Consider the following 17,015-nt stretch of genomic DNA (forward strand, 5'->3'; position numbering starts at 1 on the left):
ACAAGGCCTAAGAGACGGCCTGTAGCATTGCCAACATTCTTGGCTCATTCTTAACACATTCCCATTCTGATTGGATCAGATCATATTCAAATCTAGGATATAAAGTAGGAGTTGAAGGGAGATCCCCTTAGAATCCCCTAATGATGGATCCACAGCGTCATTTTAGCAGCTCACCTACACACACGTAGCATCTCACCAATTGAGTAGAGCTTAGCCTTTGGAGTCCCCCTCGAGTGTGTGTCAGTCTCTGTGTTTATTTATTGTGGCCCCCAGAACACACAGCATGATTCAGACCCCCCTCCCACACACTCCATTTCTACTTCATTAGGCCATATCTGTCAGCTAATACTACTACACTGTTTATGTATCCAAAGCCAAGATGGATAATTCCAGAGTTCAGAATGGAGTGTTGTTGATTTGGCAGCCGTGTGGTTGTTGGGGATTACTGGGGATGCGATGAGGTTAATTGAGGGAGTTGTTCATTGGATGAATGCGCCCAGTGAATTGTCTTTATGTGGATATGTGCATATGCCTCGAAAAGTATATAGGCACTTAAAGGGATAGTCATCATTTACTCACCCTCAAGTTGTTTCAAACCTGTGTGAGTTTCTTTCTTCTGCTGAACACAAAGGAACATATTTTGAAGAATGTCGGTAACCAGACCCCATTGACTTCCATAGTATTTTTTCCCCATGTGGAAGTCAATGGGGTCCAACAACTGTCTGGTTACCAACATTCTTCAAAATATCTTCTTTTGTGTTCAACAGAAGAAACTCATACAGGTTTAGAACAACTTTAGGGTGAGTAAATGATGACAGAATAAAAAAATTGTGGGTGAACTATCCCTTTAAGTCATGCTTAAAAAGGTAGAAATGTCTTCCATAACAAAATATCAAATTGCATTTATTTTAAATAAAATTACACAAACAAACGTTGGTTTTAAATGGTAAAACTACGGATATACTGTTTGAAATGTATGTGTATAACTGCGATGTAACTGTACATAAGTTTGTATCAGGTCTGGCACCTGGAGTGGGGGGTAAGAAGTTATTATTTTGAACATATTTTTGGTACATAATTGATCAGGGATCGAGGCCAACACACACATGTCAACCGGGTCTCGGGTACAAATTGTTACCTCATCACTCTGTCTATTGCATCAGCATCTTCTGAGCATTTCAGCGCATGCATGGCAGCCTGGATTTCTACTCTCGGTGGGTAATAGGAGCGCTGTGACTGGCTTGGATGAGGAGCGAGGAATTTTAGTTGGACACGTGGGAAATCTCATGGGCCACCCTGGCTTCCTAATTGGATTACACACAGACAAGTATGTCATCTTATTTTGTTCTATGTATAGCAAAGTTGTTGTTTTTCAGTGATATTTGTAAATATTAATATTATTATACATTTTAATCATGACATGTCTGCCAAACTGCTTGTTTAATTTAAAGTTTACTTATGTCAAATAATATTTGATAAATATCTGTAACATGTTTATATGAACATTTTTCTGTTTCAGGGGTCGTAGGCTATAAATCTTGTGTGAACCACCGGCTGCAAGATCTGTGTTTCCCCTTCACTGTTATTCTCCATAAACAAAGTCAACAATTTGCAACAAGGGACAGTTTTTTATTACTTCTAAAAGTCGCAGATAAGATATATTCTCCCAGGTTTCTAATTTGGTGAAACACGACCCATGACGTTTTGCCCTCTGCGGTTCCTTTAATGGCTGCGGGTTCCGATCGCTTTTCCACTTTGCAGCTCTTAACCGGAAACTTGCGAACCATATACAGACAGCGAGGGGCGTGGCCGGATCAAGCCCTTATTTGGAGTTTCCACTTCAGTGGCGAACTTGGCGCTCGAGGCCAAAGCCAAGCCTACAGATTTGCCGCGCGCCTGCAGTATTTACACGCGATTAACTCTCTGGCAGTTACAGTCTTTGTAGAACCCAGACTCAGTCACTGTTGCTTCTCTCTGGTCTTGAGCATCTGTTGCAGTCAGTTGCTGAAACCACTTTAGTTGACGTTTACAAATGTTTCATTTAGGCTTTGATTTTTATTTAACTCGCAACAGAAACTATTGAGCACAAACAACAGGCTCCATTGATCACTCAATGATAATCTATTCTCACGGATTTATGACCTTTACATGGACAGTCTGACAGCCCACTCTGACCATATATAACATAGGCTATAGTAAACTGCATTGGAATAGCCTATCATTTGTAATAATAAAATAATAATTTGTAATCAAGATACAAGGCTATATTGTGCAATCTTACATGAGTAAAAAAAAAAAAAAAAAAAAATTCTTTCTTTTGACAGAGGCAAAGATGAGAAAAGAAATTCAATGGCAAAATGACAAGTCATTGTGTATACATCTAATGTCTTGCAATGTAAATGTTAATCTTAATCTGGAAGAGTTTATCCATCCATATTGCATTAAAAAGTGGATATGTTGGTGTAACCTTGATTCAGCGATTTTAAATAATATATTATTATAATTAAGCTATGTTAATTAAGACCATTACACGATACTTTAATAAAATGCTCTTACAGCACCTTAACACAGTTGAGTTGCTACGTGATTAAAATGTAAAAAATGTAATGATCAATAAATGACAACATGTGTTTTTACATTGCTTTAACTCGTCAAGATAAGTGAAGACATTTTCAACTTTTTTTCATTAGTTATACAAGATTTCAGTTTAATGTCAATTAAATTGAAATGACTTAAACATTCAAGTTTATTGTAGGCTACTTAAACATTTAAAGCAGCAACTTTTTATTTACAGTGTTCGGCACTGATGCTGCTGTGTGCTTTTGTGCAAATGGTGCAGCATCGTTGCAGACTTGAAACTTTTCTAGTCAAGACAACAGCCTATATTTAAAAATATATATATATTTAAATCATCACCGTTTTATAATTTTATATTTAAATGATTAATCTCATAACATCATTTGCAAATGCATTTATTCGGCTTTTGCATGAAACCATGCGTAAATGCACTTTTCCGTGGTATAAATGCAGCTTCAGGTGCGTCCTCTGTGGTGCCTTGCAGTGTAGTTTAAAAGTTTCCCAGTTTATGCAGTCACGCGCTCTCACAGATAGCAAAATCCATGCTCAAAATATGTCTTTAAACCAGTTTTACTCTTCGTCGGGTCCAATTGTCACCCAACCCGATGAAAATGTCCCTTCACTGCTCCACCGAACACTTATCTTCTGCTACCGACTGTAATGTTCCACTATGAGGAGCTTCCATGTGACGTGGAGCGGCCGTCTAGCTTTGTGTGTCCATATATGGTCACCTACGTCACGCGGTTGTTCCGTCCCCCTGCTGAACAAGAAAGCGTTGGAGTTCCCTGTGCTCGCAATAGAGTGAGCAGCTCTACACTTGTGCAATCACCACAACCAACAGCATCTCAACATCTACTGCTCCTGAGACAATAACACTTCACAGAAACCATTTACAAAACCTCGTGAAGAGACATCTGCGCGGTGCTCGTCGCGCGCTTGGATACAATTTCAAAGGGATTGAGATCTCTTTCTGACGCTTTTCGAGAGATTTCAGAAGACTGGAGATTGATCGGGACGGAACACCTGTGCGTGCTCATTAATGACAGACTGAAGAACTGCTATGACAGGTAAACTAGCGGACAAGATCCCTATTACCATGAGCAGTTTAATCAACACCATACCTGACAGTCTCTATCCAGAAGAAGACATTCCCACTTCTATGAACATTTTCACAAACCCGGACTCCATTTCGCACTACTCGCAGATGAATACAGGTAAGGGCAAAAAGTTTTGAATCACTTCTCCTCAGTGAGCTGTTCTTGGAGTGTGTAACCTGTTGTGTTGGCTGGTTCGAGTTCATCCAAGCGGCATCAGTTGTGTTGAAGCCCGCTGAACGCGCGCTGCGCGGCCCCGCAGCACCTGTTAACGCGCGCCTGGTATACGAGTTACAGTAGTTTAGTAGCAGAACTCCTGATACTGCAACAGTTGCTATTTGAGACTATATATTTTGAAGAAAAAAAAATGTGTTCAGAATTAGGTTATACATACAGATTTTCAAATGTTCGGATTGATCAGGCTTTATTTTGTAGTGCATTTTACTACCGAAATAGCCTACTGAGTAATAATAATAAACGGCATGTGTATGTAGGTTAATTATTTTATGAGATGGCTATTGCATATTGATATTGTTATTATAATCAAATGTATTTATGCCATTACATTAGAATGAGCACTGTAGCCTAATTTATAGACAGCCATAGACGCGCATTTTCTCAATGGAATTCTGCGATAAAATTTCGTTTAATTTGTCGCCAAATTGTATTCTATAAAGAAGGTGTGTGAAAGTAGCCTAGATAAAATGTTACAGTCACGTGATATGAGTGTGGACAGGTAATATCAGGTAATAGGTAACATTTCTAGCCCACGCGTCACGGGACACGCGGAAACCCTTCGTTATTCACTGCCAATACATGCACAGTCGTGAAATGTATATTTCATATATTTTAATCTTATAAAATAATGTCAAAAGCCGTTTCGTTTTTCACTGTGCGCTTTAATTCCGTAAAAAAACTCTTAATGTCTGTTTGTCCCCGTAGAATTGCACCAGTCTTATAATCTATTCTGTTCTAAATATTATATTTAGTTATTATATTATTTAAAGGTTTTTGATTAGTCAGTGCTTTATACAGTATTGACCCTGTTTCTGACCCTCCGCACGCGCAGGTGGGCGTTTAGAAGCGCGCTCTTGGTCTTAAAAAAGCTCGGGCCACAACACGTGAAATATAAAATCTCTAAATTAAAATATATTCAGGCACTGAAGGGTTTATTGCCTGAAATTTACATGCACACTTGTTCTTTGTGTTCTTTTCACTTTATTCGCGCACCCTTTGAAATGTGTGTTTAAAAAAAAAAAAAAAAATTCTCCGCACAGTAAAAAAAGGTCTTTATACATTTTTCTGGAACAGTATTTTTGACAAGAATCCAGTGAACAATAAAAATATAAATTAGAGCGGACTATTGATTAAGATAATGGTTCAGAATATGAGGAATTCCTTCCAGTCAGCTCATCGAATTGTTGGAATTTTTTTATATAGCCGTATTGTTTTTCTTATTGTCGCTGATTTTACCTTTTGAACTATCAAAAATATTTAAGCTAAAATCTTTAATAGTTACTGCAAAAAATAAATAAATAAAAATACTGGGAAAAAATCCAAATACGTGGGAATTTTTAGCTCAGTTTTTTTCTATTGGAGTAGCCTAACGCCATTAGCCTTCTTATACCTTAATAATTTGCTAAATTAAATCATCTGGCGAGGAGCTGTGAAATATCGTATTATTATTGAGAGTGAAAGCATAAGATCATTCGTCTTCTGATGGAGTTTCATAGAGCTCTTGATGTGGTTTTCACTCTGCAGGTCAAAAGAGGCGATGCTTCCCACACTTGCGGGAGAGTATTGACCTCGTTTCGTTTATTAAAATATCAAAATGAATTCGAAACATGAATGTTAACTTCCGGCTGAAAACTAGTCCTCAACAAATGCGTGAGTTCTTGGAAAAACAAAAAAAAAAGATTATTTTGAGAATAATTGTGTAGATTATCTTGCATTTCTTGAGTAGAGTTTATTTTTAAAATCACTAGTTCATCTCAATCAAAATGTAAAATAAAATATAAAATTCAGAATATAGCTCTATAAATAGAAAATAGAAAAGAAAAAGTTATGGGCTTACCCGCTATTGTGATGTAGCCTATAAATTATTAAAAAAAATTGTGCAGATTTTATATATTTACTTATTTTGAGACTCCATGACAACTTTTTGTAAGCACACTTCATTGATATCTCTGTTTATCACAATGTGTCAAGGTGACAAACCCTTCATGTTCTTACAAAGTGTCCTATCAAACGCCCCTGTAAAAGATCCCCAACAAGTGTGTGAAATGCATCCCCACACAGTTTTTTTACTTATCGCTTCTCCCTTTCTCTCTGATTTTTGCCCGAATGACTCTTTTCCGTCAGACACAGCACAGCATCTCTTCACACATGTACCCTATGTGTGTTGAACAGATGCGAGGACCATCTGTAATTTCCATTCTGTTTGTTTCTACCGTAAGCCACAATTTGGTGTACACACTGCGATTGCTGTAAGTGCACGTACAAGACTAAACTTAGAGAGCCATCATAAAAAAATATTTAATTTTCAGACATGCGTTGTGATCAGCACTGTATTGTGTTCAACACCATACTTTTGTCAGACATATTAGAAGTGATTGAAGTGACTACAATACAGCAGATCCTTGCTTGGTACATTTTAGAACAGCCGTCAAGTGTCAAGAGACATCTCTCTGAAAAGGTGTGGGAGAGAGAGAGAGAGAGAGAGAGAGAGAGAGAGAGAGAGAGAGAGAGAGAGAGAGAAAGAGAGAGAGAGAAAGAGAGAGTATAAGAGTAACAGTGATGTCAGTCGTGACATCTTGCTGTATACAGAGAAGCCAAGTAAGTTCCAGTCCTACAATTGATACGCAGCCATTTAGATTTCGTGATAGAAAGACAATAAGTTGGCGAGGGAGGTGAGAGATATTCACTGGAGTCTTGAATCGCTTTGCACTTCTGATTTTGTCAAAGATCAATATCCACGCCTTCATTTGGACTGATGTGCTTCACTTTCTTCTCCTTTTGTTTGGAACAGGCGATTAACAGAGGCATGCCAAGATGTTGTTTTTGAGACCAACTTAAGAATAAAGTTATAAAACGAGCAGGAGAAAGTTAAGTCAGTAGTTAGACTATTAGTATATATATATATTCTCCTAGAGACTCCTAGAACTTTTCCACTAGTCACTTTCCCATGCATAAATCCTTTGAGCACTCTTTGGTGTGCAATCTGAATTGACGTGTCCATTCTGACCCACAGATAATATCATGGACTTGGGGATGGGCGGCGAGAAGGGCAGCGGAGAAATTCAGTACGGCTCCGGGAGTTTCCAGTCTGGTCGAAGTGGACAAACCGTCACCTACCTGGGCAAGTTTGCGTTCGACACCCCTCCATCAGGCAGCATCGGAGGCTCGGGTTGGTGTCCAGACAACAACATCATCAGTCTGGTGAGTGCAGGAATCCTGGGGGTGTCACCGTCACCTGGGAACATCACCACCCAGACGTCTTCGTCGGGCGGCAGCATGGGCGGCCAGTCGTCAGACATGGATCAGGTTTACGCGCCACCCCTCCCTGCCTACTCCACCTGTGGAGAGATATACCCAGAACAGGTGTCGTTCCACCACAGCCCCGCCACGTCCTCGTCTTTACCCTACCCGAGCTCCGACTACCACACCACCTCCAAACCGGGCATGGACGGAAGTCTCTTTTCCATGATCCCAGACTACAACCTCTTCCATCACCAGGGAGACGTAGGGGTGATGGAGCATAAACCCTTCCAAACCATGGACCCTATACGAGTGAACCCACCTCCCATAACTCCCCTCGAGACCATTCGAGCCTTTAAGGATAAGCAACAGATCCATCCCAGCTTTCTCGGTGGGCAACAGCACATTTCCCAACACCATCAACCCTCTCAGACTCTTGCTCTCAAACCAATTCGACCAAGAAAGTACCCCAACCGGCCGAGCAAAACGCCGGTCCACGAGCGCCCGCACGCCTGTCCGGCGGAAAACTGCGACCGCCGCTTTTCCAGATCCGACGAGTTGACGCGCCACCTGCGCATCCACACGGGACACAAACCCTTCCAGTGCCGCATCTGCATGCGATCCTTCAGTCGCAGCGACCATCTGACTACACACATCCGCACACACACCGGCGAGAAGCCCTTCTCCTGCGAGTTCTGCGGACGCAAGTTTGCACGGAGCGACGAGCGGAAGAGGCACGCCAAGGTGCACCTGAAACAGAAGGACAAGAAACCCACGGACAAGGGGAGTAGCGCTGGGGCCGGGGGGAGCCACACTTCTCCTCCCAGTTCCTGTGGGAGCGCGGGACCCAGCAGTGCCAATATCATGACCGTCACCACTTGTGCATGAGATGGACTCGCAAAGTAAGACTGCGAGGAGAAAAGAAAAGTGACGGTTTCTTTCTCCTCTTAAATACACTTGACTCTTGAACTCTCTCCCTCTCACATTACCCATCCATTTGCTACGGTTTTCATTGATCACAGTGGCATGTTTCTGTAGCCACTATTGTTTTAGGTCAAACGAGTGGGGAATAAGTGGACTAGTGTTGCATGGATGGGAAGGAGAAGGCGGTAAAGATGATGGTTGAAGCAGTTAGGTCACTCGACAGAAAGAGCACTTCATAAGGGTTCGACTCTCAGCTCCGGGGACCAGAGCAATCTCTTGAGATTTTAGGCTTTTCAGTTATTTTTTTAGTTTTCTTGTATATCGGTTTGTCAGTGAGTTGTCAGATAAAAGTGCACTTTCATTTGCTTAATGTTTTGCAGTCTTTTATTTTTATGATTGTTAATTATTTAATGTTTCTGCGTTATTGTTGTTGTTTTTCAACAGAATGTGCCAAATGTATTTAAATACAGCAGACAGTTTTTTTTTAAACAAATATTGTTTGTATTAATCTAATAACTTCATTTCAGATGTTGATTTGGGGAAAGCCTATATGAGCTCTGAAGGCTCAAGGAGACTGAGTTTCAGGTGAACTTTAAAAGTCTGCTAATATTTCGAAATCCCGTCTGTACAATTAAGGGATGCGAATGGCGTTTGTTATCAGCAATGGACTTTCAGTGCAATAAAAAAGAAAAACAACAACAACAACAATAACAAAACAGTCTGGCTCACTTCCACAAGTTTACTTTCTAGGGATGAAATTAAGACACAGCTGTGGCCTTTACCTGTTTCGCTTCATTTAGTGCGCAAAGAGCCAAACCTGCAGTTCTGCAAATCTACTTCTAGTAGAACGATCCGATCCAAACATTTTGCCTTTCTGTTCTTGCTACCTGTATCCCTGCATGCATCTAATATCATGTTTTTGCCAGTGCTGAAAAGATTGCATCAGTCATGATTGAAGACCCACAGCAATATGCATCCAATTCAAACCATGAAGACTGTCAATGGGAGCTACTTTATTTTTATGTGAAAATTGTCCTTTTGTTGTCCTTATTGTCATTGTTTTACCGGACAGTTGTGTTTCCTGCTTTCATCATCCAATATTCTTCATTGGGTCCCTTTTTATGCACATTATATATTCAGCACGCATTTTAACACACATGTACAAAAGGTTTTCAAAAAAAACGAAATCAGCCAAAATGATGGTAATGCTTGCCTGTGAGCATCACCACTGGGCAGGATTGATCTTAGGAGTCATTGTTTTGCATTTTTGCCGGCTGAGGCCTGCCTGCTATATGCATGCCATTCAAGATGTTTTTGGATGGGAACAGTTTCGACATTTATACTGCTCTCAGGGGCAGAACCGTAATGTGGTATCTCCACGGTTACTCATATCTGGATCATGCCTAGAGATTCTGAATATTAACGACGAGAACGAGAGGGGGTTTTGTACAGATAATTATACAAACATATTACTACATGTTTTCTACTTGGAATGTACAAAGCAATGTCTTTCAGTATTACAATGTTTGTGTGTGTGTGTGTGTGTGTGTGTGTGTGTGTGTGTGTGTGTGTGTGTGTGTGTGTGTGTGTGTGTGTGTGTGTGTGTGTGTGTGTGCGTGTGCGTGTGCGTGTGTGTGTGCGTGTACATGTGTGTGTGCTAATGCATACACAAACACCCGCGTACTTAGATTTTACATTGACTGAATGTTGAAACAAAAGATGTGTTTACATTTTTGTTTTCTTTCTTTCTTCTGTTTTGAGATTGTGACTGTACATAGTGCAGAATGTTTTTTAAGTGTGTGTGTGTGTGTGTGTGTGTGTGTGTGTGTGTGTGTGTGTGTGTGTGTGTGTGTGTGTGTGTGTGTGTGTGTGTGTGTGTGTGTGTGTGTGTGTGTGTGTGTGTGTGTGTGTGTGCAGGAAAAATCGAGTATTGACTGTGTCAAATGTGATGCATTCTTCAGCATTTCTTTAAAGTCTCAAATATTAACTGTTATTAATGCAACATTGCAAATGATGACTTGCGGACACACTGAATGATGTGTTTAATAAATGAATAAACAGTAATATTATTTGGTGAAAAAAAGCAAAGCAAAATCTGTGTATCTCATTACCTTATAAGCAAACTATGCATTTAAAACAAATCATTTAGCATATCAGAAATATATAGCACTACAGTTATATTTAACAAATTAAAAAAAAAATTTTTTTTGAGTTTTCAATAAAAATCCACACTTACATTCCCACAAAAAAATGAAAATCTTCCATGTCATATTCTTGGTAGGCTCTCGCCATCTTAGGCAAACAACTTCCGCAACATATCGTCTGGCAGAATACATTTTTTTGGAATAATTATTAGAACTGTGGTATTTAAGGATGATTTTGGATTCTGAATAATTAAACATACAGAAATAATTTGACCATTATGTGACAGTCCTTAATTAAAAATGCAGCTCCTTATAGGCAATATAGAAAATGTTCATCAGGTTATAGCTCTTGCATCCGAGATTCAAAAATAAAAATAAATAAATGCAGTGTTTATCTGGGGTGCAAAACGGTAATGATACAAACCAAATATTGATCCATAAAACTCATCTACATACCGCTGAAATTTGCCGAAAGCTAAACAAGCATTCTGAATGTATACATTGGCATTATTGTCTTGAATAATGCATCGAAATGGCAGAATGTCAGAGTTGTGTACACAAGTTAGTTTGCACCTCTTAACCTCTCTCAATGTAACTGAAGAATATTACAGTGCTGATGGGTTAGATTTCTGATTGGAGAGTGTAAATGTTGAGTTATATCAGGTTCTGTAATATCGGGTTCTGTTCAAGGTCCCTCCTCAGCCATTTTTAGAGAGATATCCTCATTTCTGAAGCACACATGCTATGAGAACTATTGTTTTTAAGAAATAATACATACAAAAACAGCTTCTGGCTTTCTTTTTTTTATCTGTTATTTTTCTTTTTTCTTTCTGTGCCAAGACACATCAGAATGCAGGGCCAAACTGCAGCGGTAAAAATAGCGAAGCAGTTCTTACAGATCAGATACGATACCCGGTGGAGTTGTGTGCATGCATGTAGGTTTCTCCAGTTTGAGGAGAGCATTTTACATTAGGAGCTGAAAACTTATAGAGATTCAAAGAGAAATTCGTTTGACAATTAGAATCTGTGCAAGTTCTTCTAATGTAGAACTCAATGTCCATCATAACTCTGATTTTATTATATGCTACTACAGGTAGAAGTCTTCCTCATAAAGTTCTGTGAAGCAACAAGCAATCGTGACCTCCGGAAAACTTGTGTGTGTGTGTGTGTGTGTGTGTGTGTGTGTGTGTGTGTGTGTGTGTGTGTGTGTGTGTGTGTGTGTGTGTGTGTGTGTGTGTGTGTGTGTGTGTGTGTGTGTGTGTGTGTGTGTGTGTGTGTGTGTGTGTGTTTTGAGCATGCGTGCATGCTTCTGTATATCTGTGCTGAGTGCTTCCATGTCCATATTTTCCTTTGTTTTTTAATATGTGAGTCAATGTCATTAGAATGAATTGCAGTGTCTCAACATCATTTGCATTTAATCTAGGACTTTGTGAACGTTTACTAAGGAGTCGATCTGTTTTTTGGGGTAAATAGATATCGTGACGAGTCTCACAACAACACCCCCCCCCTCCTCGTCATGGTCTCAGCATGACTGTTCACCGTCCGGCTTTGGATCAGAGCCAGGATGAACAGCCTTGTTTGTCCCAAACTTGCAGGCTTGGCTGCTCTGGAACAATATGCACAGAGGAGCGAACAGAGATGTAAATGTGGCCCTAGTCAGCTCTGAAGCAGGCCCTGTTTCACACACTGATTCACTGTTGTTTACCTGATTATTTTGCTCCCTGTAACCCTCTCATTATGGCCGTTCATTAAAGACATTCACCATGACGCTGTCCACTGCGCTGTACATGATCAGAGACATCTTCTCTACAAAAAAAAACAAAAAAACAGAAGGGAAAGAAGACAGTCATCTTTATTGATGCTCATCCGTTCTCATAATTTTTTGCGGTTTATAGTGTGCAAATAAATAATTTGTTGTGTGGCTGATATTTTGGTATCCGTATTCTTTTTTTTCCTGGACTGTATCTCTTACTGCATGTCTTGCATGTCTCTTTTCAGATGGAGGCACTTAGAGTTGTTCGTGGTCACTTTTATGAGTGTGAGAGACACAACCATGGGATTTAGCTCAGTAGAAGAAAGGATCTTTTGATACGTTTTTACCTCCTGTTACTTCCATTGCCTTATAATAAGGCCCAGTGGTAAAGTCTTTTAATTGTTCACAAAATTAATTGATGTTATCCTTTTGTGGAGAGGAAATGTTCACTTGGCTTCTGATTTTGTTGTAAATTAAATGTTTTCCAGTTGATGCGTACTTGAATACACACCTGAATAAAATACAACTGAATCCATTTTTGATTGTCTTTTTTGTGTTGCACATCTAAAAAACAAACTATGCAAACTGGAAACATCAAGAATAAAGGACCAAAATGGGTTGTCTGAATGCATACATTTTACAAAATAATAATAAATAATAATAATATAATATTAAGGCTGTATTTTATATATATATATATATATATATATACAGGAATTCTATAGAACAATAACAATAAAATATTAAGAAAGTGATTCCAATATTGTTCCTGCGTGTTGTTGTAGTGTGGACTTATTCTCATAGAACTTTATAATTACAGTTATCGTTATCATCCTTGGTGTGAAAGGCCATTCTCGCAGTTATGTGAACGGGCATTGAAATATTTCATAAATAGAACCCATTACACGAGATTGTCTTTAATTGCTCAACACAAATCTTATATTTCAACCTGAACTCCAACATTTCTCATCAGATTTAACCATTTTACGCACTCAGGTAAGGTTTCCTGAGCTTCATTGTGTCACAATGTGTTTACTTCTACCTCCTAGGCTACTAAATATTTTTAGCAGAAACATTTGAGACAAAGTTCATAGGCCAACTGAAACTAACATACCTGAGAACTCAAACTTCCCAGAGCTTTGAAAAGCAACTTCCGACTCCGAGTAATAACACGTTTACACTGATTTTAGAAAACCTTATGAATGTTTTCTCGATCAGTCGACAGTCGTTATAGGCTACGCTTTCTTTAAAGAATGCAGGAAAATAACGCAGAAAATAAATCCCTAAGCGAAACTAAGATTATATGTATCATTACAATAATTTGGTTATTTTACAATCATTATAAACGCATTATAATCTCAGTGTGTGAGAATGGCTCGCGCGATACCTGTTGCGCGCTTGTAGTTTGACCTCTTCGCTTTCCGTAGTTTAAATCCTCTCGACCTCTGACTTGCATTAAACTTCTCTACTTCCTGCTCGCTGTCCGACTCTCAAAAGCCCGAAAAGGCGATGTTTTTAACAGAAAGGGATTACATTTCGATTGATTTGGACTGAATTTGAGTACAAGATGAGCTGGTATGTATCACAACGCTTATGTGGATTAATAAATACTAATAAATCGGTTGTTTACGAGCGACTTGAAGTGCCGCTGGTTGTGTTTCAATACACAGTGAACTTCCTACCTAGGCTGCACTTCGAGCGTTCGAACACAACTAAAATGCTGTCTGGTTAGGCAGCGCGCGTGCTTTTGACACACAGCCGTTGACTGTGGCTAGCGAGCTAATTTAACCGTGTTTGAGGTTACGAATGAGTTTAAACAACCTATTTAAACTCCGAAAAGCGATGTTTGGTTGTTGATCATTCAGATTTGTTTGAAATGTTCAGTATTTCACGCTTTCATCCTATCTCTATTGTTAGCATATAGTGTCTTTCCCCTAGTTACAGTAGCTAAGTTGGCTCACAAGTCCTCAGAGACACAATGTTTACAGTTTGATTTATCAATGTTCCACTTCTTGTATTACGTTACTTTATGAGTAGAAGTTATTTGATTATTATTTTGAGCTAATTTAATGATAAAAGAGTATCAAATGTAGACACCCTGTGATATGTGTACGTCTAAATGTATGAATTATTTATAATGGGGTTTGCAGTCTGGAACAGGAACATTTCATGTATTCTGTATTTAGAAAACCATAAGAACTCATGATAAACCAGTATCCTTCACTGATCTGAAGAACCTATAAAATGTAACATCACAAACTATAAATCCAAAGAACTGTTACAGTACACATGAATCTAGATCCCAAGGATGTTCTTTGCTAAGGTGTCTTCAAAAGAACCACCGAAGAACCTATTTTTAAGTGTAGTTCCCTTCATCAGTCTCTGCGTCGGTGTTTCACTAGATTCCAGTAAACTAGAGACTTTTAAGCATTTGTTTTAGGTTGAACACAATGGACCACTGTCGGCTTGTGTAGTTTTGCCTTGTCAGTTTGTTTTGCTTTCCTCAAGATGTAAGAGAACTTAGGAAAGACATTGCCATTAGGCTAAACTACAAAGGTTCGCCGGATTTGTGTTTAGATAACATAATAATTTGCCATGCTGCTCCAACAAATACACAGTGATTTTGTGATGATTATGTTTTTCAGTTCAGTGGCGCTTATATGTTCATCATGCCATTTGTAATGCTGTAGTGTAATCGTTATGTCCACTACAGTGACACTTGACAGCTGGCATTTAAAATTCCATGTGCATCCTTTAATAAATGTCTGTTTCTGTAAATACCTGTAAATGTAAGGAAAGTAGCAACAGATTTGTTTGTTGTTGTTGTTGCATATTGTGACGGACATCCGAGTCGAACAACTTTTCGGAAAGAAAAAAAGGTTACACTTTATTTTAGGGTGTCATTGTTACAGTGTAATTAAGAACTGAGTAATGTTAATTAACCACATGTACTTACTATAGTGTTAGGATATGATTAGTGTTTGATTGAGGGTTAGTTGCATGTAATTATGACTAATTTACTGTTATTACTAGCCTATATTAAGTAGCCTACATGTAACACATGTAACAAGGACACTGTAAAATAAAGTGTTACTGACATGATGTTACTGATGCTACGGTCTGTGCATCTGTTGTTGATTGGATGAAGGCAGATCTGAATGTGAGCTTGAAGTCGATTGTAAGAAAGAGACTAAGTTTAAGCTGAAGATTGAGTTCGGACATTTTGATTTATAATTACATGGTCAAAACAAAATGATATGCATGGTTGAATAGTTCAGAACAAAATCAAAAATAGAAAACAGATTTGGTGATTTTCCGATTCATGCCGACTTTAATATCATGTAATTGTCCAGTAATAACTTGATTAGACTGCATGCAGCAAAGCTGACTTGGCTCTTTAAGGTCACAGTTCTCAGTCTGAACGATTGGCATAATGTGAATGAACTTGGGATGCTGAGATGAACAGGCATGTATTTGTTTTGGCTCATGGCTTTGTGACCACACTAGAGCGATCCAGTACAGAGTTTAGTCATAATTCATAAAGTCCACTCTGGCTGAAACGATTGAGCATTTTAACGTCACAGAACATCAAAACGTCATTCTTTCAAGAGTCCAGTCCAAAGCAGAGACGAGATTGCTTTTCTGGCCTTTCCTTTTGACGTATTTAACATTCTGCCATTTGCATTGTCAGAGGTTGGACTTTGGAAACTGAATCGGCGTCACTGGGCTCTACTGAAAGGTCAGTGGCCAGCAGAGGATGCTTCCTCTCCAGTGTGCTTAGTGTTGGGGTGAGGGCCCTGGTGAAAGAATCCTTTATGAACCAGCCTGACCCACTTCATTCATTCAGGGCCACTTGCTAGATAGAGTGACGTGGTCGTTCTGACACTGGGGTCGCCCTGAAAACAATTACCGCTCCCTAGTCGTCAACCAAGTCTCTGTACTCCTCTCAGATAAGATCCCGGCGTAAAACTGCAGTCCCAACAGATAGAGCTTCCATTAGCCGACTTCTCCACTCGGGCTGATGTGTTGCGTGAGTCAAGTTTGCCTGTTCTCCGTGTAATTTTTGCTGCAAGTCTGAACTAGGCTTTTGTTCGTGCTTCTGTCACTCGCACGTCTGTGATTGTGCTGATAGCGTAAAGCCTTCGATTCCAGAACAGGGCACCTTTCATGATTCTGTCAGTGTGAATGGAGAGGGTTTTTGTTTAGGTCGACTTGAAAGTGTCATTTAGTATCTCTGCAGGATTACCAGAAGTCATTAGGGATGGGGCCGATCCGATCCAGTATCGGTATCGGGACCGATACCAGCGTAATTCACGTATCGGATTTTCCCGATCCAACCTGCGGAGATATCCGATATCCTTGAGTCATGTCTGCGCTTTAACGTTGTCTGCTGAAATGACTCCAAAAGTGATTCCCGCCGGCTAGTCTGCTAGCTGGCTGCAAACTGCGGAATGGATTTCCTGAACGGAGGCGCGGCTCAATGAGACACAGAGTTATGAGACACGCCACCGCTCAGGAAATCCATTCCGCAGTTTGCGGCCGCTGTGTGGAAATTCTTCACACTGGAAACACCGCAGAGCAAGACAGCAAAATGCAATGTTTGCAAAGCCGTAATTCAGAGCTCGTTGAAGCTCCCTCGCGTCGTACAACACAACGAATGCAATCAAACATTTAAAAAAGCACCACGTTACTGTGCGTTCACACCAAACGCGAATAGCGCGTCAAATTCGCGTCTGCCGCGTCTAGTTGGACGCTTGAATATTTTGAATCCATTCGCGCGCCCAGAGCGAAATTGACGCTCGTAAAAAGCAAAAGTTTGAAGCGAAATTGTCGCGCGTCTGAGGCGAATCCGCTTGTCTGTTTGCACATGGCTGATGTTGATCGAGCATTCATCGAGAGAGTTACAGCATCGGAGCGAGGATCACCCTTTAGATAGTGTGTGTGTGTGTGTGTGTGTGTGTGTAAGATGTTTACACTTGCACTTTTCTTATATTTCAAGACTCAAGTATTTGACATTTTGGGAATGTAATAAATATTGACATGACC

At 39.7% G+C, this 17,015-nt stretch overlaps 2 protein-coding genes across 2 annotated transcripts in view; both read left to right on the forward strand.

Moving 5' to 3' along the window:
- The first annotated feature begins 3,365 nt into the window (after positions 1 to 3,365).
- egr3 (early growth response 3) lies at positions 3,366 to 9,960 on the forward strand. The gene is made up of 2 exons (XM_082188778.1): positions 3,366 to 3,791; positions 6,922 to 9,960. Exons 1-2 carry the CDS (start codon positions 3,638 to 3,640, stop codon positions 8,034 to 8,036), a joined length of 1,269 nt encoding a protein of 422 aa, XP_082044904.1. The 5' UTR covers positions 3,366 to 3,637; the 3' UTR covers positions 8,037 to 9,960.
- Positions 9,961 to 13,401: 3,441 nt separating this feature from the next.
- The window catches only part of bin3 (bridging integrator 3), a 60,355-nt gene continuing 56,741 nt past the window's right edge, over positions 13,402 to 17,015 (forward strand). Inside the window, exon 1 of the mRNA XM_082188814.1 lies at positions 13,402 to 13,544. Coding sequence (XP_082044940.1) covers positions 13,537 to 13,544 — 8 coding nt within the window. The 5' untranslated portion in view covers positions 13,402 to 13,536. The remainder of the gene's footprint in view (positions 13,545 to 17,015) is intronic.

The sequence above is a fragment of the Leuciscus leuciscus genome (genome assembly GCF_965113295.1).
Source record: "Leuciscus leuciscus genome assembly, chromosome: 13".
In the NCBI taxonomy this organism is placed as follows: domain Eukaryota; kingdom Metazoa; phylum Chordata; class Actinopteri; order Cypriniformes; family Leuciscidae; genus Leuciscus; species Leuciscus leuciscus.